At 37.0% G+C, this 24,180-nt stretch overlaps 1 protein-coding gene across 1 annotated transcript; it reads right to left on the bottom strand.

Annotated features, from left to right (window-relative positions):
• Positions 1-236: 236 nt before the first annotated feature.
• On the bottom strand, positions 237-19,509 carry LOC122010396 (L-galactono-1,4-lactone dehydrogenase, mitochondrial-like). Its single transcript, XM_042566914.1, has 6 exons — positions 18,814-19,509; positions 7,295-7,545; positions 7,000-7,182; positions 6,384-6,786; positions 5,992-6,132; positions 237-655 (listed from the first exon to the last, which is right to left on the bottom strand). The coding sequence occupies exons 1-6, from the start codon at positions 19,456-19,458 to the stop codon at positions 488-490; spliced, it is 1,791 nt and encodes a 596-aa protein (XP_042422848.1). The 5' UTR covers positions 19,459-19,509; the 3' UTR covers positions 237-487.
• Between the last annotated feature and the right edge of the window lie 4,671 nt (positions 19,510-24,180).

The raw sequence follows: 24,180 nt of genomic DNA, 5'->3' as shown, positions 1-24,180 counted from the left end.
GTAATCATCCATTATTAACCTCCTTCATGTTGATCCTGGAACGGATTGACGAAGACGCTAAGGACGAACGTATTCATCTTTTACCACCAAGGAGAGTCGCAAGGAGATCGAGTAATATATCATAACAATATATATATAAAATCTTAACTACGATGCCAACTTGGATTATATGAAAAAAAAAATCTGATTTCTTTATGTAATAAAGAATAAACAATATGGGTAAAGACTCAATGGGATAACAATAAACAAGTAGCATATTGGAAATTATCAATCCAAATATGTTTATTCTGCACAAGCACAGTTTCAGTAGGAGTCTCATGCAACACTAACTTGTTTCTAATATTAAACGCGAGGATTCGATTCACCCACTGAAAAAAAATGGGAATAAAATGGGTGGAATAAAAATTATTTATAACCAAAAGATTTGCAAAACAATAATGCAAATTGTTGGAAACTAAACGAGAGAAGAGAAGCAAGCTTTCATGACTCAAGCTGAAACGGAAGTCTCCGTCGAGGGGAAAATCTTCCCCAGAAATGCGTTTGAAAGGATTCTCTTCGGATCCAACTCCATGCGTGCTTTGTTATACATGTCGACTGGAAAACGCTTCCGCAATCTTGCTTGAAGTTTTGCAAGCTCTTCCTTATTCTTGGGAACCTGCAGAATGGGTTCCTCAACTATTGAAGTTTTCTATAGATGGAACAGAGTTTACATGTATAAATTACTAAGATCAGAAAAAAGGCCTAGGGCTGAGAGTAGGAGTTCAAACACAAGGATTGTAGTGGCACAGTCATCTTTCTTGCTTATATCTATTATAAGTCATTATACCAAAGCTGACCATAACGATGCCATTGGTTTACAATCATAATGAACCTTGTTAGTGCATGGTTTGCGATATCACATTATTCACATAAATTACTAAAACTTGAAACTACTGTCAATGAGTATCGTGCTATACTAACATTCAACACCATTTGACAATGTATTTTTTATATCTTTTATTATGCAATACAATGATAAAAATTACATTCCATATCAGAGTTAGGAATATATAGATATGTTCACTTCTTATACTTCTTTTTCATCTCCTTCCTTCTCCATCCAATTGTCCACCAGCACCATAAATTGGAATACCAATATGATACCAAAACAGAATCATTCTTGTTAAAGCCTAAAACAAACTTCAGGACAATTCGAAATTTCGAACCTTGGCTAGTGCGTTATTGTTTTTGTATTTTGTGCCATTTGGACTTTTGATTATTATGATTTTGAACATTTGATCTCCGTGAATGAAGCTTAAACAGTTAAAAAATGCACCGAGCGTGGCAATGCTCGACTCTTCTACCACATGCCACATGAACGTGCTCTTACAGAATAGTATGTCATTATTTGTTAGGACACAAAATTAATGATCTTTTAGACGTACCAAAGACAAGAACAATGTTGCTAATATATTTCTTCAATTTTGAAAAGTTTCTCTACAATTCCCATCTTATTTACTGCTAACAATTAGCAATGTCCTAACTTTCTGAAATTTACACTAGTTTGCTGACCCAATTAAATCTATTGATTAAATAATTAAATCTGGTTGGTTTTCATTGATATTGGTAAAATCAAATTTAGTCCAATAGCACATAAAAATGTCCCCCATTTTTAACTTCGTGATTCTGTTATTCCATTAATCTCTGTAAATTAGCGAGGGAATAAAAAAATTAAAACTTAGGTTAGTCTCTTCTATAATAGTATCTACAACTAAACCCCTTTATACATTTGTACACTTACTAGGAGGTCCTTTACACTCACAGTGTAGTTGACTCAAAGCAAACAATAAAATCTCAAATTGTTATATATGTACTCAATTGGACTTCTTAAGAACTTAAGCAGCAAATTTACTAATTAATTACTAGAGCTAACAAAATATATACTCTGGTTAGATTTCACTTTTTCTCAGAAAAATGACAAGCAATTGTGTTTTGTCGTCTCTTATGGAATACTAGGTTGATGAAATATGTAATAACTTCATTGGTTCACAAACTTATATATGGTGAGAGTCATTACCCAATATTATACCTGTCCACTTGATCTAGCCACTCCATTTTGTTTTTATTGTCCCTTTATGTTTGAAAATTATCAATTTGCGGAAGAACTCACACCTAACCTACATCAGTCATCAGTGTATATTCTAATTTGGAAGTGACATCACTCACAGTAGCGAAGACCTTTGCCTAGGGTCTTTGTTCAACTACAATTGTTGACATACATAGCACACGTCTCACTGTGACATTGTCATTGAAAGTGATCTTGCCCTCTGGATTCAACATAATTATAAAAAAGAATTATACTTATTTATGAGTAATGAGATATAAAAAAGAATTGACCTTTCATATGATCATCATTCAACTAGCTTCTCCATAATACTAAAATTTACTAAGTTACTGCCAACAGACTAGACTAGCCACAATATTATACTCTGTTTTTTTTTAATAATCTAGGTGTCCGTGCTTTGCTCGACTAATTGGAGGTAGACAACCTTATCCCCTATTTCGCCTACCGGGTAAATTCAGAGCACAACTTATGCACATTCAGAGGCTGACCTCCAAGATATTCATCCCATTTGGGATTCGAAACCTGGTTCAGTTCTTTGTTCCCTTGAGTGCTTTACAACTGCACCATACTCATGGGGGCAAAAAAAAAAAAATGAAAAGTATTAAATTCTATTATTGAATCTGCATAAGTTGGTTTATAAGAGGGAGAACTATTGTAGATATCATTCATCTAGCAGAGGAATTGCTGAGACAATACTGCAAGGAGCACATATCATTGAAACGCATGATAAAAGTAGATTTGAGGAGAGCATATGACACAATTAGTTGGGAGTTCCTACATGTTGTTCTACAAAGTGTTAGATTGGATGGAAAATTTGATGATTGGGTGATGGAATGTGTGGATACACCTACTCAGTTAAGATCAATGAAAGCTTGCATGGTCACATCCAAGGCTAGAGAGATCTACGACAGGGTGACCCTTTATCCCCTATGCTATTTGTCCTATGCCTAAACTACTTTTCTAGATTGGTGAGAGTATGGACAAAGGATTCAGAGTTCAAAAATCATTCCAAATGTAAAAGTTTTGAGGATTATGCACCTAGCTTTTGCTAAAGACCTGCTAATCATAGTACTGGAACTGGAAGACATACAAACATCCGAAGGGGTACAATGCCTTTTAGATATTTAGTTATTCCGCTAGCTACAACCAAGCTTAAGATAGTGCATTATGCACCTTTAACATATAAGATTGTCACATATATAAATGCTTGAACAAGTAAATCTTTGTCATATGCAGCTAGAGGAGAGATGATTCAATCTGTTTTGCAAGGTGTGGAATGCTACTAGTTGGCTATATTTCCAGTTCCAACAACGATTATAGACATCAATTATGCAATGTTCTTATGGGATCTAAGAAGGCACTTGTAGCATGGAAGGATATGTGCTCTCCAAAGACAGAAGGGTGGTTGGCTTTAAGGAATACTAGGAGTTGGAATCAAGCTCTTATCATGAAGCTTTTATAGAATATACATGCTAGCTAAGGACTCTTTATGGATACAATGGGTTCATGATATATACCTCAGGGGATAATCAGTGTGAAAATGGAAACATAAAAAGGGGGACTCTCTATTGTTCAAGCAGATAGCCACAATTTGGGACAGGATAATTGGCATGGAGGTGATTTGGAGGTCTTGGATACTGCTGAAGTGAAGAATTCATTCATATTGTGATTAGGAGCAAAGGGCAGACTTCTCACTCAGGACTGTATCACTTTTCAAGAGACAATCGGTCTCTATGAGGTTTGCAACACAAAAATGGAAACTTTGGAGCACTTGTTTTTCTAATGTGAGACCAGCAGATTTGTATGAGAGCGTATTAGAGATTGGATGAGCATCACATGTGGAATGACAACCTTGAGCAGTTCACTAAAGTAGCTGCAGAAAGAAACCCAAGGGACGGTATGACGAAACCAAGAGAAGAAGGTGGCATTAGCTTGCACAGTGTATCAACTATAGAGCGTACACAATAAAATGATGTTTGAAGATGTGTATACACCTCCTATCTACATCATATATACAATTAAAGTGCAAATTTACAAGATATTATTTGTATCATATTCTGATGTTCAAATAATGTTTGAACAATAGATAGTAGAAGAGGGCATAATAGGAACATAACTAATTGATGTAGTGGTGACAAGCCACGGGCTATCTTTAAGGGGTGTTGAATTGTAACAGTATTAGTTACACCTAATAAGATGTGTATGCCATATTAATGAATTTACATTTACTAATAATTTTTTTTTAATAAATTAGATAGATATTATATTTTGAGTAATTAGATTACATCAGAGCAGTATCTTTTCTAAAGTTCCGATGATTTTATGCTTAGTCTATCAACACAATGATTTACTTTTATACGTCAAGCTCTATAATACTTTAATAATTGATTATTTCACTTAAGTCATCCTAATTATCTAATGAATCATGCCGGTTTAAAGTACTTTAATTAGTTTAAAATGCTTTAAATTGGAAAGAATTTCATATTAAATAGAATAGTTTATAATTTTTAAAATGTATATTTTTATTAATCCCAAACAACCCACCACCTTATGTCAGCTAAAAAGTAAAGAAAGTCTATTATTAAATAATATAGATAAATCGTGTTAGTTTAAAATGCTTTAAATTGGAAAGAATCTCATATTACATAGGATAGTTTATAATTTTTAAAATGTATATTTTTGTTAATCCCAAATAACCCACCACCTTATGTCAGCTAAAAATGACATGTTGCATTTTCTTCATTGGTCATGTGGCACACAACCCCATTCTCTCCTTCATTGCTACCTTCATAGAAGGGCAAGAGCATCCGCCACCTATGTTGACTTTGCTACATCACATCATTGGCAAACTACCCCATCATTCTCCTTGATAATTAACATAAAGACAACCATTGTGACGAGATTCGACAAGAACCCCAATAGTCTCAACTTCAATGACAACGTCGGCCTGGAGCAAGTCCCTAATGCTGTCAAGGCTTACAAATTCCATGATCCCCTCCACCACTTGTATCTCCTTCTCCACCACAGTGTCCTTTACAACATTGACACCCTTCTACATGAACTCCTCCCCCTCCATGATTTCCTCTGCCTTTGCCTCTATTTATCCTCTTTCCTAACCCTGAAGAGTGAAATATCTTCTAACTTGACTAAGGAAGAGAGGATACAAAGGAGAGGGTGAGGAGAAGACACTACCTTTTCCTTCTGAGGACTTGCCAGGGAACTGTCAGTGGAGAGGAGGTGGGACTAGCGCATGATAGTGGAGACACCACTAAAAGGGAAGGCGAAATAGAGAGTCATGCAACTACTCTGACAATGCTGAGGAGGAGATCCAGCCAATGTGCCACCTCAATGACACCTAGCGAATGACAAACTTCATCATTAGTGACAGCAAGCACTACCTCCAAAACTACTCATCTAGTCACCACCATCGATGAGCTCCTCAGAGATCAGAACTGGGCCATCACCACCTAGCATATATATAAAGGAAACAACTTTTGAAGTGATGGGGAAATGCTTGGCCAGAATCCTTGGCAAAGGTACTAGGAACTTAGTTAAATACTTGGCTTTGCAATCCACCACTAAGATTCTCAACAACTTGATCTCATATTTGACTGTTGACCATAGGCTGGTACCTAAGTTTAGGTCCACTAGCTGAACACAGTTAAGCTCGACTCGACGGCTCGTTTACACCCCTAACCCCAAGTACCATGAGTCTACTACAATCCATACGTACAACCTTAGTCATTCCTAGTGAAACATATCTATTAGAGAGAACTCTCACAACAAGAAACTAGCTGCTACTCCAAACCAAAACATAATAATTACCAATATTTCGACAAGCAAGTAGTAGAATAAAAGAATAAAAACATTCAACCACCATTTATTACCTCAATTTTAGCCCAATGTTCATAAGCAGAATATTTATCCCACAAGCTAGCTTGTGTCAAATGTCTGTAACTGAAGAACTCATCAGTTATGTCCTTCCTTTGGCGAGGATCTGTTGTCGGCAGGTACATGATTATGCCAACCTAAGAAAACAGAGAGGACATAACTAGGTGCACATAAAATCAGAGAAATGTAAGACAATAGCAAGAAAACCAAAATAGACCACATAACCACTACCTACTAAAAGAATATGCTTTTGCAGTGCCAACTTCAAATGGTTTCCATTTTAGGAAAACAAATATAAGAAAGCAAAGAAAACTATACATGAGGTGGAAATGATATATCATTGAATAACTAAATATTGATGAAATTGGATATGACAATTCTGAATTACCCAAGAAAATATATCTTCATCACCGGTGGATGATGCTGGGCTCATCAGACTCTTACTGGAAGCAGTCCAACGCTGCTCAATGGGAGCAGGTGCTGGCACCTCTTCCTCTTCTATGAGCTTCTTCAGTTCTTCTATAAAGTCCAAATCCTTCATGCTAGGACTTTTCAGAGTACCAGCTGGGAAACAGGTTTCAGAGACCCATTGCTGTCCACCACAATCAAATCCCAATATTTCATCACTCCAACCTACACGGTATCCTTCAGACTTCCTCCAGTAATCAGCTTCTGCCTGATTGACTTTTTTGACATGACCTATATTGAGAGGATCAAGAGCAAGAAGTTTATCCCTCAACTCTGTGAATGATAGTTGATCGATATCTTGTTCAGCAGCAGCATTTCCAGAACTGCAATAATCTATGTATCAAAATAAATATACAATAATAAAACAGTTCATTGAGAATAAGACCAGGACAAGGAACTCAAGAATTTGGATGAAGGAAACCCACAAAAGTCAGTCTTTCATGAATCACTTGCTTGCCTAAATGATTAGATAGAAAAACTTCTCACAAGTAACAAATGATCAAAGTGAAGAAAAAAAGATCAAGTAATGCATCTACCTGTACTTTTCCAGTGAATCATGGTAGAGAGCACGAATTTGCCTCAACGCTTCATCCTTCCCGTACTTTGGCTTATGCTTTGGGATTCTCCCCTTGGAAAGAGGATTACACTGCACAACAACAACGGCATCTGTATATGGAATCCAAAGATACTTTATATGCTTGTTTTCGGCCAGCCACTTCCTGGATATTAACAACACAGCATTTACTATAGTTTTATTTTTTAAGGCCGTAAAGACTAATAGCAAAAGGTAAATGATGCTTTGAAAAGCCCACGACAATCAGATTTCATTACTTGTGATTTTTCCTTATCTCACTGGCATTAGAAACAAATGTGTGTTCTACCAATTCATGTCGTTCCACACACTGAAGGGTGACTTCTGCAACTACACCAAGGCCCCCAAGGCCACAGCGAGCAAGATAGAACAGTTCAGGATCTTTCTCTTTCGAGACTTCTATTGTTCCCTTCGTAGGAGTCACCAGCTTCATGCTTACGACCTGCTCATCAATTGGCGGCAAACGTGCACCAGTACCATGAGCTCCAACCTGGAGATGTGGTAAATAAATGTGAGAGATCTTATAATGATTAAAGAAGAAGAAATAATATAGATATTTGACAGAATATAAGATGAAAAATGAAGCTTAAATTTAGGATATAGCACTCAATATGGCAAATAGAGTACATCCGAAAGAAGAATGAGTAAACACAAATTCAGTATCATGAGCTCCAACTTGGAGATGAGTCAAATAATTTCTGAGATCTTTAAACAATCAAATAAGAAATAATATATTTTTGTCTGAACTCAAGATAACAAATACAACCAAAACAAGCATGAGTTCGCACCATGGTTTGAAATCTCGTACCAAGCCAGGTAAAATGGTCGAAATGTTTCATTCCGGTAAATCACCGAAACTCTATACCATTCGGCATCAAGGTTCAAAATCCCAAATCATGTCGTACTTTCAGTCAAAAGAAAGATATTGTTCTAATATCATGCCGACGCTCCAATGTATGGTGTTGATGATAATTAGAGGTTGAACTTTGAAGGAGGAAGAAGATGAAGCAAAAGAAGAAAACATTTTCTATGTTGAATTGTATTGAATTTATGTGCTCGACAAAGATAATGTCTCCTTCCTATGCTTCATCTCCTTCCTTCTTCAACTCTAATTCATTATCGGCGTCATACATCGAAATATTGGCACGATATTGAAATAGTATGATTTTAGTCAAAGATCGAATCTTCAACACGGCTCAAAATTTTGAACCTTGATTCACCCTAATCCAAAGATGGTTCAATTATGAAGATTGACGGCGTTAACTAATCATTGACAAGCTCAAGATGTTTCACCTTGTACTGACAGGAAACTAATGTGGAACTCTTCAATCATTACATGATTCCAAAAGTTCCGAACAAGTTACTACTCGTGATTAGGAATTTCCTTTCCAGTGACAAACTACCTAGAATAAGATAATTAAAAATCAACTAAATAGGGAATTAGGTTTCACCATTTTCTTATATACCGAGAACAAAAGCAGCAATTGTTTCTACCACCTCACACAACTTGGAGCACAAGCCATGCACTTATCCCTTTCCTTCAATTACTCCTTTTCTCCCCTGGTGATCCACACTTTTCTCCTTATTCTTCTCAAATCTGTTCTCTTTTCCTCCATTTTTTCTACCACCCCTACTTTATCACGACCCAAATGGCTCCCTTCCCATGGATGAGATGGGGCTCACCCGATCCAGGTTGCATAACAATATAAATTATTCACATTACTCAACCAAAAGTTGAACATCAGTACAGCATATAACAATAAATTAGCAATACAACTGAATGCTCAAATAATCATACACCAAACTTAAAGTGTTTATAGTACACTTTCACAATTGAAAAGCAAGCATAATGCATCAACTAAGTGAGATCAACACAGCTACGACTGTTATATCTCAACAACCCATACACTTATCGGTGATCGATAGTGTGCAGGCTGTTGGGCTATAATAGTTGTGCTCATATTAGACATGCACAGTGTACTTCTCTAATGCTTTAGAGTGGAGGAAGACAACCCACAGGTCCATTAATCTCAAACTTACTTAAAAATAAAGCGTAATTGTAGTTAAAGTGATAATAATACCTCGTTGCAGATGTTTTTTCTTGTTGCTTATCTTTTTTCTGCTAACCATACTGCTTTATAAATATTGATATATGATCTTACTGGTTAATTCACTAGTTAACATCTTACTTGTCTTGCCTCAAGCCAAAGGTGAGAACTTTTGGTGTAGAATCAGGACAAGTTAGCATCGCATAAGACAAGTTGTTGCTGCAGGGATCATAGGAGTTTTGTTCCTCATCAAGAAATCCTTTGTTTTACCTTTTTTTTTATATATTTCTTTCTCCATTAGTTGGTATATTTGTTAATCTTTATTTTTAGTTGTCAATGTGTACTTTAACCAAGTTATATCTGGTATATGATTATTTGAATGTTCAATTGTTTTATTCTTTCGCGTTACAGGGTCCGATTGTAACGTCTCAGCAAGGACCGCTACATCTCCATGAGAACTTGGGTGTAGTATTAAATAGGCAAAATTTCTCACATCATAAGTTAGATAAGAATAAATATGATAGGAAAACTAATAATCTAAGATTTGGAACATGGAATATAGGAACTCTCACCGGTAAATCAATGGAGGTAGTAGATATGATGATTAGGAGAAAAATTAGTATTTTGTGTGTACAAGAGACAAAATGGATAGGCGAGAAGGCAAAGATGATAGAGAACTCGAGTTTTAAGTTATGGTACACTGGAAAGAGTAAAGCAAGAAATGGAGTGAGTATCATTGTAGATAATTTGTTAAAGGATGAAGTTGTAGTAGTTAGAAAAGGAGATAGAATTATAGCCCTTAAGATAATAGTGGCGAAAGAAACTATGAACATAATTAGCGTATATGCACCACAAGTAGGATTAGATGAAGCTACCAAATCAAAATTTTGAGAGGACTTAGATGAAATATTACAAAATATTCCACCAAATGAAATGATTTTAATAGGAGGTGATCTAAATGAGCATGTCGGAGTGAAAAATGAGGAATATGAGAGAGTACATGGGAGTTATGGGTTTGGAACGAGGAATGAGGAAGGGAAAACTATATTAGATTTTGCGATAGCATATGATCTTATATTAGCTAATACGTTTTTTAAAAAAAAGAGAAGAACACTTAGTCACATTCAAAAGTGGGAATAATAAATCGCAAATTGACTTTCTTATGGTTAGGAAGAAGGATAGAAAGATTTGTAAAGATTGCAAAATCATCCCAGGAGAAAGTTTAACTACCCAACATAGGGTAGTAGTGTTGGATATAAGCCTCAAACATAATATCAATAGAAAGAAAATATATACAATTCCTAGAATTAAGTGGTGGAAGTTAAAGGATGAGAAATAAAATATATTTAAGGAGAAGGTAGAAGTACAAGCATTAGGTGAAATATACGATGACTCTAATACAACATGGGATAAGATGGTATCAAAGTTGAAAATAGTAGCTAAGAGTGTACTTGGTGAGTCAAAGGGACATGCACCACTAAGTAAAGAATCTTGTTGGTGGAATGAGAAAGTACAAGAGAAAGTGAAGGAAAAACGAATAGCTTATAAGGAATTATATATTTCTAAGAACGAGGAAAACTTAAAAAAATATACAATAGCCAAGAAAGAAGCTAAGAAAGTAGTAAGTAAAGCAAAAAATGAAACTTTTGAACGGTTATACCAAAAATTGGATACAAAAGAAGGGGAAAGAGATATTTATAGAATAGCTAAAGTGAGAGAAAGGAAAACAAGAGATCTTAGCCAAATAAAATGTATTAAAGATTAATGTAATAGGGTATTAGTAAATGATGGAGAAATAAAAGAGCGGTGGAAGAGGTATTTTCATCAACTTTTTAATGAAGGTTTAGGTGACCAACTTAACTTAGGTAATTTAATTAGGTCAAATGAGCATAGAAATTTTAATTTTTATCGTAGAATTCAAACTTCAGAAATAAAACAAACTTTAAATGAGATGCACAATGGAAAAGTCATTGGACCAGATGATATTCCAATAGAGGTATGGAAGTGCTTAGGGAAACAAGGTATTGAATGACTTACAAAATTATTTAACATGATATTGAAAATGAAAAAAATGCCAGATCAGTGGAGGATAAGTACTCTAGTTCCCTCATATAAGAACAAGGGAGACGTACAAAATTGTGCAAGCTATAGGGGTATTAAACTAATGAGTCATACTATGAAACATTGGGAAAAAGTAATAGAAAAAAGATTAAGGAGACCAAAGTGACAGAAAATCAATTTGGGTTCATGCCTAGAAGGTCTACATCTTCTTAGACAATTAATTGAAAAATATCGGGAGCAAAAACAAGATCTACACATGGTATTCATTGACTTAGAAAAAGCATGATAAAGTCCCAAGAGAAATTATATGGAGAATTTTAGAAAGAGAGGTGTTAGCGTAACATATATTGAACTAATTAAGGATATGTATAAGGATGTAACGACTAGAGTAAAGACTTCAAGCGGAGTAATGAAGCATTTCAATAAAGATAGGGTTACATCGGGATCAGCCCTAAGTCCCTATCTTTTACACTAATTATGGACGAACTCACTGTGCACATTCTTGCTGTGGTGCATGTTGTTTGCAGATGATGAGACACGTGAAGAAGTAAATGCTAAGCTAGAATCTTCGAGGGAAACACTAGAAGGGAAAGGTTTTAAGCTTAGTAGATTAAAGACATAATATATGGAATTTAAATTTAGCAATATTAGAAGTAATGAAACAATTGTTAAGATAGGAGAGGACGAGTTGTCTGGAACCGAGAGATTTAAATATTTAGGATCATTTTTACAAAATGATGGAGGGATTGAGAGAGACGTCTTACATAGAATACAAGCAGGATGGGTGAAATAGAGGGGAGCGTCGGGTGTTTTATGTGACCGTAAAGTACCTCTTAAACTTAAAGGTAAGTTCTATAAAACCGCAGTTAGACCTGCTATGTTATATGGAGCTGAATGTTGGGCACTCGAGCACATGAGCATAAGATGAGAGTTGCAGAGATGAAGATGTTAAGGTGGATGTGTGGACATACGAAGATGGACAAAATAAGGAATGAGAGCATTAGAGAGAAAGTCGGAGTTGCATCTATTGAGGACAAACTCCGAGAGACACGTTTAAAATGATACGGACATGTACTTAGCAAGGTTCTAAAATTCGCTAGGCGCTAGTCGGGCGGCGGACCAGCGCCTAGCGCCTAGGCCGCCTAGGCGAGGACTAGGCGGCGCTAGGCGGATTCCTCAGTATTCCTTGTTTCATGTGGACTGTGGATAATGTCATATACAAATCTAAATGTTGTCTTAAACAATTTCATAGCAATGGAGATCTAACTATGTATGCTGAAATAAATACATACTTTCCAATACCAAAAAATGAAAAACTATAAAAGAAAATTAATAGTTTTGTGCAAAGGAAATATACTAGACTTAGTAAATATGAGTTAAAAAAAAACAGTTAAACAATAGAACATGCAGTAAGTTATCATAATCATATAGCAAACAGTAGAACATTGGAAAATAGTAGCAATAGTTCAATTCAAGATTACAATGCATTGTGAATCAGTAACCACTAAGCAAAATATAATTGTTAAATAACGTAAATCATGTCTTAACAAAATGAGTTCAAAATTACACAACTAATAATATCTCATAAACTCGTATTTATTCTGCTTCCTCTTCTCCATAATTTTCAATAACTTGTTCTTCATCGGACACAAACTCAATATCATTATTGTGATCCTCGTCTTCTTCTTCAGATTCAAAATCATCTTCATGAAGTTCTCTCACTCTAGAGCTTCTTCGGGGTTGTAGATTTTCATCCGCTCCACTTGCTTCATCAACCATTTGCCAAGTGAGCCCAGAACCTAGTTCAACTTCATCATCTTCCCCACCGTCCACAATCCAACCTTGTGCATTTGAGCATCTTTTGCAAGAAGGACATCAACATTTCTTTTTTCTCTTTTTTGTTTGTTCAACAATCTAGCATTAAATTGACAAATACTAGATTGTTCAACTGTTGGCATCCAACCTATTTCTTTTCTTTGTATGAATCTAAAAAAAAGAGAAAGTAAATATTATAGTTAGTACATGAATATAGACATTAAAAATTATAACTAATTTAATTAAAGAGTAGACTGAAAGTTTAAAACTTACTCCTTCAAATGTACTCCAATTTCTTTCACACCCAGATGAACTTGTAGTTAATGAAAGTATCCTCAATGTCACCCTTAGCAAGTTAGGTGTGTGAGCACCGTATGTACTCCACCATGCACATGGATCAAATGTATCATCATTTTTTTCACATGCTTTTGCTGCCAATGTTTTTTCCAAACAACCCAGTCTTATTTTTATATTTTGGAAATTCCTTGTTAATAATTGTTTCTTGTAGATCTAACTCATTGGCATGCAAAGTTTCCATGCATTCAAAAATTCCCATTGCGACCTCCTCATAAAGAGCAATAGAACTATCTTTATAGTAAAAATAAGGATTCAACAAAAAAGTAGTGGTATGCAATGATGTATCAAGTCTATCCTTCATTTTTGACTCAATAATGACTATGATAGGCTGATAATTTGATTCCACATTATTCAGAGCCACCTTGATATCTTCTTTAGCTTGTAGTAGCTCCCCATATAGAAACCCCATCGATGGCTTTCTATCTCCATCTACCAATCGAAGAACTCTTACCAAAGGAGCAAATATTTTCAAACAAAGTGTCACACCATTCCAAAAACTCATGCTCATCACTGTAGAGTAAGCCAATTTTCCTTTGTTTGTTTTTGACCATTTACATTTCTCCCACATATCACTTGTAAACATGACCCTTAAACTAGCTTTTTTTCAATCAAACTTTGCAATGTGAGGAAATTTGATGCAAACCTGGTAACTCCTGGTCGGACTATGTTTCTCTTCTTCGTGAAATTTCTCATCAATGAGAAAGTCTTATGGTGAGCATAGATGAAAATGGTAAAAGTCTTGGATTGCGCAATCACCTTTTTATATCATGGAAGTTTACCAATACTTTTAAGCATGAGATTAACAGTGTGAGTTGCACATGAACTCCAAAAGATCCCGGGTCGTTTTTCTCTCATCAATTTAGCTGCAGCCATATTGTTGGTGGCATTGTCTGTTACAATCTGAACAATATTCTGAGCTCCTACTTGTTCAACACACTTGTCAACATACTCAAAAATAAGTTCAGCTGTATGCGCCTCCTCTGAAGACTCCTTAGATTCTAAAAATGTAGTACCCTCCTTGCAATTAACACATAAATTTAAGATGCTTCTTCTTTTTCTATCACTCCATGCATCTGTCATAATTGAGCACCCATTCTTTGCCCATTCTTCTTCATGTTTCTTCAGCAATTGTTTTGTTCTTTCAACTTCGGCTTTCAATAGTGGCTCCCTAAGTTGATATTGAGTTGGAGGCTTGAATCCTGGTCCAAATTGACCCACTGCCTCCATTAGTTGCTTGAAGCTATCATTATCAACAGCATTGAATGAGATTCCATTTTCATAAACCCATCTCCCAACATATTGTTGAACTTGTTGAGTTCTCTCTTTGAAAAGAGCCTCATTTATATTTTTTTGGCGAAGTACTTTACTTCCACTGGAGCCTGCATTTTCTGGAGCAATTGTCGATGCATATCTATCCATGGGGCCAAGTGGAAGAGGTTTTTTAACTCCATCCATCCCTTCAATTTCAAGACCTTCTTCATCTACGGAAATAGCCACCTCTGCTCTACAACTTTGTTCTTCCATTATTTTGTTCTTCTTTCTGTTCCTCCCTTCTAAAATAGCCTGTTTGCACTTATTTTTGTCTTCTTGAGATGCTTTTCGACAACCAGATACATTTCCAGGTATATTTCCAATGTGCTCCTTTATCCTATACACTCCCCCTGACATTGCTTTTCCACATAACTTATATTTAATTTTGTCGAGGTTCTTAGGATCAATCAATATCCCAAACTCCCATCCGATGTCATTTGACTTTCTTCTAAGAATCTCGGATTCGGGTTGAGTGACAGATGCTGTCAAAGATGGATTACTTGCCATTGATAATAGATATAATCTGAAAAAATTATATATATTAATAACTAACAAGACATAACATGATAATAAAATTTAAATATTTAATTATACTATACAGATACAGGCATACAATACAAAATATTTTAATAACATTAAGTCATTAACCAGTCTGAGAATATTTTTTTATATATCTTAATCTAATTAATAAAATTTATTAGATATGTGTTTAAATAAATTAAATTTTAAATATATTTTTTTATATTTTTAAATCTGTTTTATACTGTTATATATAATTATAAATTAATAATATTTATTGGAATTTTTAAAATTGTAATTTAATTTTCATATTTTTAAAACTGATTTATATAAATTAATAATATTTATTAGAATTTTAATATAATTTTAATATTTATAAATTCGATTAATATAAATTAATAATATATAAAATTTATAAATATGATTTATATAAATTAATAATATGTATTATATTTTTTTAAAATTTAAATATTTTTTATTTTTTAAATCTGAATATCTGATAAATGATAATATTTATTATAATTTTTAAATCTGTTAATATATAAATTAATATTTAATATTATTTATTAAAAAAGTTAAATATATTATTTATATATTAAAATCTGATTAGTGATTATATAAATAATAAATTATAAAATTAATAATGGAATTTTATATATTTAAATTTGTTTTATATAAATTAATAAAATTTATTAAAAAAATAAATCTTAAATATATTTAAATTTTAAAGGAATTGTTTGAATTTATTAAATTAAAAAAAAAACAAAAAACGCCGTGAGACTCGTGACTCGCGCGACAGCGTGGACGCCACCGGCCGCCACCGGCGCCTCGCGGGAGGCCTCCGGCGCCGCCGGAAGCTCCGCCGGACGTGTCCGGCGCGTCCGGCGAAGTCCGCCGTTGCTTACAGCGGCGCCGGAAGCGTGGACGCGTCCGGCGTCGCCGGAGACGTGCCGCGACGATGACTCAACACTGTTCTTTTGTTGATGTATCAAGTCTAAACGTAAAAACTTAAAAACGTAAAAACTTACCGGAGCGACGAAGCCTTCGACGCAACGATGCAGCTACGCAGCAACGATGAGAAGACGAAGCGGCGCTGAGAGACGACAAAGGCGTAAACAGGAAATTTTGAACAAAATACCAAAACAGTGAAACCTAAATAACGTGTCGCGGAGGCCCGACGAGCCCCGCCGAGGGCCGCCGAGAGCCGCCTAGGCGGCTGGGCCGCCGAGGTCACCCGCTTGGGGGTTTTCCGGCGCGGCTTGCTGCCGCACAGCGACTAGGCGGCCGCCTAGCCCGCGTTTTAGAACACTGGTACTTAGACGACCAATAAATGCTCCAGTTAGGCGATATGAAACTATGATAAACATGCATATCAAACGAGGAAGAGGAAGACCAAAAAAGACTTGGTTAGCAACAATAAAATAAGATAAAATTTATTTAAATATAGATGATGATATAATAGGAGATAGAGCTCAATGGCGTAAAAGGATTCATACAGCCGACCCCACCTAGTGGGAAAAGGCTTGGTTGTTGTTGTTGTTGTTGTAATTATTTTATTCTTACTGTTGTTATATGTTTGTACTGGTGTTAAATCATGTGAATGCGAATACAGCTTATGATGTTATGCATGAGCTGACACATTGTAGAGATTATAGCGATGGAATTGTCTGACCACATGCATTATCTGAACCATAGAAAGAGAATTCTTTTGGTTGTGATAATTATTATTAAAATTACATACTCAGCAACATGAAGTCATTGTCTGACCGATATCCCATACTATCGGCTTCATAGTTTTGTTCCATGATATAATTTGACTTCAGGCCACGGGTTTCCCGAATGGGCATCTATCTTGTAATTGCTCCTTGCCAAGCTCACTTAACTATAAAGTTCATACAAAGATCAAAAACAATTCCACCAAAAAGCACCTTGTTGTTTAAAGTACATATTTAATCAATTTAAGGCATTTTATATTTGACTTGGACATACTTTCTCTACTTCAATATGTGTTTCACTTTATTCCTGCCCCCAGCGGACAAGAAGTTCACCAAGAGTCACAATTGTCGAGCTCTATGCCTTAGCAAGCACTCCCTTCCCTCATTAGACCATCACAACTAGTCCAACCCACCAGCTTTCACTTGGTTCTCAAGCCACATACCTACTAGAGAGGTTTCACTCTAATACCAACAATATCAAAATGTTGTCCACTTTGGCCCATATCCCTTCTTATCAGCCTCATGGTTTTGCCTCATTGATTTCAAAGTGAGGAGCTTCTCTAATGCTCATCCCTCCTAGAATTGCTCCACACTATGCACACTTATCTCTGAAGTATTTATGAGAACTACATCAATTCCACCATAACAAATCGTATATTTGTTCAAAGTACATAATCCATTTCGTTCCTACCTCCCATGGAAGTTTGTGAAGAGTTATGTCTTGCCAAGATTTTTGCCCCGGAAATTACTTCCTACCTCCTTCAACCTCGTTACAACTTTCTTCCTCCTCTTCTCTTCTTCTTCTTCTATTTACTACTAGCTCATTGTTCTCTTAGACCTTCCAACTTGTTGCTTCTTCTTCTTCCATGAACTTTTATTCTCTTCCCATATATCTGCCTCCTAATCAATCAATAACTCTTCTATCTTCTTCTTCCAATAGTGGAATCCTCATTTTCTCATCTTCTCTTCTCTTTTTCTAAATTGCTTCTCCCTCTTGCTACATCAACCTGAACTCATTAGGGTTAGTAAAGAGACACTTAACGACTAAGCCTTCTTAAATTGGCAATTCAACTAGTTAGTTTTTTTCACTATTGGGGAATTAATAACCTGCTCAAGGACTTAGTTGATTATTAGGTGTAGTTTAGTACTTTAGTTTGTTTCAGTTTGCATAACTTAGCCTATATATATATATATATCAATGGTGCAATGCATTCTTCCTCTTCCCTCCAATTATCAACCTTCTTCACCACTCTCCTTGCATTGAATCTGCTCCACTTAGGATCAAATTAGTACACTTTTTGGAAGATTGTTTTGAAATTTTATATAATTGTGCAGAGACGATAATATGTTGATTTAGAATGAAACATGTGATCACTTGTAAATTATTGTCATTGTTGGTATTTGGAAAAAGAAGAAGAAGAAGATGGGCTGAATGTGACAATCCGCATTTGAGCTTTGAAGAGTCATACACATCGACATATTATAAGGACACCAATCTAGCTTCATAAGTTTCCTAAACCACCACAAGCATCAGCAGTCTTAGTCATTTAGATAAAGTTTTGAAGGTTAAGTGAATGTTAGGATAGAAACAAAATTTAAATCCCACACTGAAACCTACGTCAGTCCCTCCTACTATACAACACTTTCTTATATCACTCAAAGTATGAGACATGTGGGAATCTCTATGTCAATCCCATCTTGCTACACGAATAAGGTTCAAGGAATTCCATTCAGAGAATGGCTCCGTAGGATAGTAAAGATCATCGATCAGGATATGGCAAACGTAAAGCAGTTATTATGATCAGGGAGGAAGCCTTTTCTGTCATGGACTAAGAAATAGTAAACTCAAGTGGAAAGAGACGCTCCAATGCGTGAGAAAAGGTTCTCAATTTTCCTTTAATAAAAATAAAAGGAACCAAAAAATGGACCAACCTGTATGATTCCCCCAATCTGCTGCTCTCTTATGGAGGCGAAATTCTGCAGCGTGAGGCCATGCTCCTTGAGAGCATCCACGAGCTGCGAAACCCTGATCCCGGCCTGCACCCTCACCCGCTTCGCCTTTTGGTCCACCTCGAGCACCTTGTCCATCAGGGCCAAGTTGACCATACCGGACTTGGCAAGCCCGATCCCGTTAGGCGAAAGGCCGGAGCCAATAGGACGTATTCTATGCCGTTTCTCGTGGGAATCCCGAACGACGTTCTCGAGGGCGGCGAGAGTCTCGGGCTGGTGGAAGTTGCGAGTGTGGACCTCGTGGGTGCCGCTCCAGTTGGAGACGGTGTGGAGGTCCTCCGGGAGAGGCGCATAGCGAAAAAGCTGCGCCTTTTTGTGCTTGGCGTCTTCCGGTAAGGGGAAAGAGTAGTACGTGGCGACGCCGCAGCCGAGGAGAAGGACGAAGTAACCGGCGTACTTGCGGAATTCAGCATCGGAGATGGAGGAAGAGGAGAAAGGGGGGGAGGGGGAGGGGGAGGAGGAGGAGGAGGAGGAGTAGGAGGAGAGGATGGAGTTAGGGTTTAGGGTTAGGGTGGCACGGGGGAGGAAGGGAGGAGAGAAGAGAAGGCGAGCAGAGCGCCGCAACATGGTAGCTTTCTGCCCTCACGGTATCTTTGCGCTACGCGGCCGCGCCAGACACATAGTGGCAATAAATCCATATAAAATCTTTTTAATTATCTCATTACGGTTTCGTAAAAATAATAATAAATTTCGGGATGCTCAATTAGGGATGTAAACGAGTTGAACCGAACCGAATGATAGTAGGCTCGAGCTCGGCTCATTTAAGTTATATTCGGGCTCGAGCTCGAATCAAGCTTTTATCACAAAGCTCGAGCTCGGCTCATTTTAGAATTATCAAGCTCACGAACAGTCCGAGCTCGGCTCGTTATTAGCTCGATTATCAAAGTTAACGAGCCTAACTCGTTAAGCGAGCTCGGGCTCATTTTCGGACTTGTTTAGAGCTCATTTTTGGCTCATTTTAGAGCTCATTTTTTTGCTCATTTTAAGGCTCGTTTTAGAACTCGTATTTTTTGCTCGTTTTAGAGTTCGTTTTTTTTACTCGATTTAAGGCTCGTTTTAAGGCTCGTTTTTTTTTACTCGCGAGCCTATAAACGAACATGTTCGCGAGCTCACGAGTCGAATATCCTTAAGCTCGAGCTCGGCTCGATAAAACCGTCGAGCTTGAAATCGAGCTCGAGCTCGGCTCGATAAGATAAACGAATGAACTCGAACGAGTTTTTTATCGAATCGAGCTCCAAATAGCTCGCGAACTGTTTGGTTCATTTACATCCCTATGCTCAATCTTGTCACTGTATCACAGTCCCGACTCCTTAGAGCATCCGCAACGCTAATGCGTTATAACATTCACCACCTCATCAAAAGATATGGGACCCACTGCCACATATTCATTATAACAACATATCTCTTTTACTCACATCCCTTTTAACATTAATATGGCCCCACCATCCACTTATTCATCCCTTTTATTAGTTTTTTAAATAATATTAAAAAATTTATAATTTAAAAAAGAAAAAGAAAATATTAAAAAATTAAGAGAGAGGGTGTTCAAAGGTGTTCAAACCTTTGAACACCCTCTCTCCTCTCTCTTGTGAGTGGGCATTATAATGCCCACTCACAATGGAGAAGGGGTGTTAAATGGATGTTATAACACTCATTTAACACCCCATTGTGGGTGCTCTTATTTAAAAGATGTATTTATCTTGACTTTATCGAAATTTGAATTTCATATTTATGATGACAACATCTCATGCACTAACCATTAGATCATCCTGAGAGGACCCCTAATTTACTAAATTAAATTAGATATAATCACGGGTAAATTGGCCTCAAATGTACACCTCATGATTTTATCCTCCGCGTGATTTCCTTGTTTGTATGATTTTATTTTGTTTTTGTTTTTATTTTAAAGTGATGGATACATTACTAAGGTACCCTTCATCAGTCTGGATCATAGTTTATAAAATCGCGATCCGGATCATAAAATTATACGATCCTACGATCTGAAAACCCAAAATTGATCCACGATCGTGCAGAATCGCTTTTTATAGTAGGATCGCAACAGGATCGGTAGGATAGGAACACGATCGAAGCAGAATCAGAACATGATCGGTGGAAGATTTGAGAGGTCATAACTTTTGACTCGGATTGAACCACGGGGCCAATAATATATTAAATCAAAGCTCGTTCAGAGATCTTTAATAAATTTCAAAGTTTATCTTTAAATGCCCTATTTTAAATTCAAAAAATATCATTTAAATCTTTTTCAGATATGTAGAAGATTTTATTTTTTTATTATCTTTTTTTCATCTTATTAGGGTTTTAAATTATTTAAACATATGTTTAATTATTTTTGAGTTAGTTTTTTATCAATAATATTCTATCATTTCTTTTCCCCAAAATAATGTATTTTTGAATGTCTATTGTCTAGTATTGTGTGGTATCAACCAGTTTTTAGAAGATTATTTCCGGCGTTCATATTTGAATCAAAGGATTTAATAGCTTCTGTTATATACTTTAGGTGATTTGTTGGCCTTTAAATTAAATTATCTTATAAACCAAGGAAATATTTTTGACATTGAATGTGTTATTATTATTGTATTAATAGAAATTTTATATTCTTTCATTTTATGATATCAAAATATAAATATTATTACTATGTGAGAATGATAATTGAATTACAAGTTAATTTAAATTTGTACATGTAGTAATGTAATTTGAGGTGTTGAGTGTAAATGATTGCATATATACTGATCCTGTCCGAACCATGAGTCAACGGACGCTGGGGATGTGGCGCTCCCTGCTGGATCCTCGAGTGCTCCGGCGAACCTGCAACAAAACCGAGCCGGGAGGGGTGTCCCGGCGACGGCCCTCCGACGCTCAAGTCAGGCGAGGAATAACAAAGAGGTGGCTTCAGAGATTCAGACCAGCGTACCTCCGGTGAAGAAATGGAGACCTTATATAGACCTCTCGAAGGAGCCTGGGCGCGCCAACGAAAGCAATCACCTGCTTTCGACCATGCCCAGGTATGGGTCTGTCAGAAGGGCATCCATAAGGTCATACCGCTACTGTATCGACCTCTCCACCTGCTCTCGACCATGCCGGGGTATGGGTCTGTCAGAAGGGCATCCATAAGGCCATACCGCTACTGTATCGACCTCTCCATGATGTGATGGCAAGATCCTCTATCGTGAAATCTTGTGTACGGCATAATCATCAGACATGTCTTTGCTGACATCCCATATCCCGAGCCGAACGAATAGGCCGCTCGGCTAACCTTTGTATCCTCACCCTTATCCTGGTCGAACGGACCACCCGCTCGGCCCTTCGGTTCCAGCCGGGCAGACACCCGCTCGGCCATTCAGTCCTCCCGCCTTGGCGTCGGAAACCCAAGCCCATGGCTGGGTTATCTCTGGCTCCGCTCGGACCTGCTCAACTGCCTGACGCGGCCATTACCCGCTTAGTCAGCCCTTCATCCGTCCTCAGGTTGGAACCCTTCAGGAAGTGGGTCCCCCATTCTTACCGCCGGATCATATACAAAATTAGTTATTTATTTACATGTAAATGAGTTTTTAAGATGTTTTTTCTAATTATTAATCGTGTATGATAAGATTTTAAGGATTTTTGGTAGTATCGTACGATTCTACGATCCGATCTTGATCCTAAATCGATTCTGCGTAGAATCACGATTCTACGAACTATGATCTGAATCAAATCCTTTAAGTCAACTTAAGAAATTTACTTCAAAATAATGTTTACTTAGAAATATAGCACATGAGCCCTCGCTAAGCTCGAGCGGGGCTTACATTCAACTACTGTTTCTAACACTTTTCTCTGACATCCCTTAGATAATAAGGACTCATTTAGAGCTTTTTAATCACGTGAAAAAGCCCACTCCCACTTGGGGCCCAGATTATTCGTCTCTCATCTGGTTGGATCTTCCATAATACTAAGTTCCCCACTTAAAACGATCAAGGGATCATCCTTGTATACCTAACATATACGATTTTGATGCTTTTCCATTTTGAGAAAGGTTGTTGCTCCCTTATGCTCTACCAGACCAAGCTTCCAACTTCTCTACACCTTGTTGTTCGTCAAATTGTAACCTAGGACCAGAGCGGTTTCAACTCTTATTTAATTTGGTAGGGAGGATTGCCTCATCTATATACACCATGTTGAACAGAGTCTCTCTAGTAGTCGTATAGGGTGTCATTCGAAAGGACCAAAACATGTTAGGTAACTTTTCTACCTGTCCCCCGACATGCTCTAGTTTTATTTTCAACTTGTTCCCTATTAGTAACTTTCATCATCTGCCTATTACTCTAAGGTTTAACTACATAGGTGCAGACTTATTGAATCTTTAACTCTTAACATCATACTTGTATCCTCCTACCCTAGAACCATCACCAGTTAGTGGTAATCAGCCATCACAGGATTCCTAATCAATATACTATATTTTGCCACAGAAACTTCATTGCTATCTCCTTTGTGATTCGTGTAAGAGGCTCGGCTTTCATCTATTTGAAAAATAGCTAATAACAACGATTAGAAACTTCTTCTGGGTAGGATTGTTACGCTATGTTCCACCCAATTTGGGAAGACCTTACAATGTTTACGCCCTACTAGTAGGGCAGGCAAGTCGCGACCACCGCCTTCATACAGTAGGGCAAGTCTACCAAGGATGATGCCTTTGGCATGTTTGACAAATCTTTACCATTTAGTGTGCATTTTGCTCCATGGTTAGCCAGAAGTCGCTTACTAATAGTCTTTCAAGTGAGGACTCTTCCTCCAAAGTGACCACTACAACACTTTTTTTCATGTATCTTCTGAAGTACGTAACCCTCCTCTTGCCCTAAACACTATAGAAGAGGTCTAGTGAAGGAATTCTTATTTAGGGCTTCCACCACTTTTATGAAGCGAGTTGTCCTATGCCATAATTGTTGAGCTCGAATGGGGTTGATGGGGAGTCTACCCTCTTGGAATTTTGCCGAGAACTTTATTCTCCGATCTATCAATGCTTCCTCTTGGGGTCATTTTGTCTGAGGGAGCAACTTAATCTGGGCAATAACCTCTCTAGCATTCTATGTAAGTACCCCATGGTAGTTTTGATGTGATCAACCAAGTTAAGTTAGGTCATGTGTATTTGATCATTGTGTCTAAGTGTGCATGAGCATAGGAACACAAGAAGTCGAGCGGAAGATGTATCTAGTGAGAATGATGACACGGAAAAAGAGTCGACGAGCTTGTGCATCCGAGGGACGAGGTGCTACGGAAGAGTACACTGATAGATGA

Source organism: Zingiber officinale, chromosome 8A, assembly GCF_018446385.1.
Source record: "Zingiber officinale cultivar Zhangliang chromosome 8A, Zo_v1.1, whole genome shotgun sequence".
Taxonomy (NCBI): Eukaryota; Viridiplantae; Streptophyta; class Magnoliopsida; order Zingiberales; family Zingiberaceae; genus Zingiber; species Zingiber officinale.
Note: the sequence above shows the minus strand (reverse complement) of the source record. Positions and strands in the feature narration are given on the sequence as shown.

Bases quoted from the DNA above. Each gene is read 5' to 3' on its own strand.
- LOC122010396 (XM_042566914.1), bottom strand. From the start codon at position 19,458: ATGTTGCGGCGCTCTGCTCGCCTTCTCTTCTCTCCTCCCTTCCTCCCC. The intron at 7,546-18,813 runs GTTGGTCCATTT...CCACATCTCCAG, and splicing joins AGATTGGGGGAATCATACAG to GTTGGAGCTCATGGTACTGG. The intron at 6,133-6,383 runs GTAATTCAGAAT...CTGTTTTCTTAG, and splicing joins ATGAAGATATATTTTCTTGG to GTTGGCATAATCATGTACCT.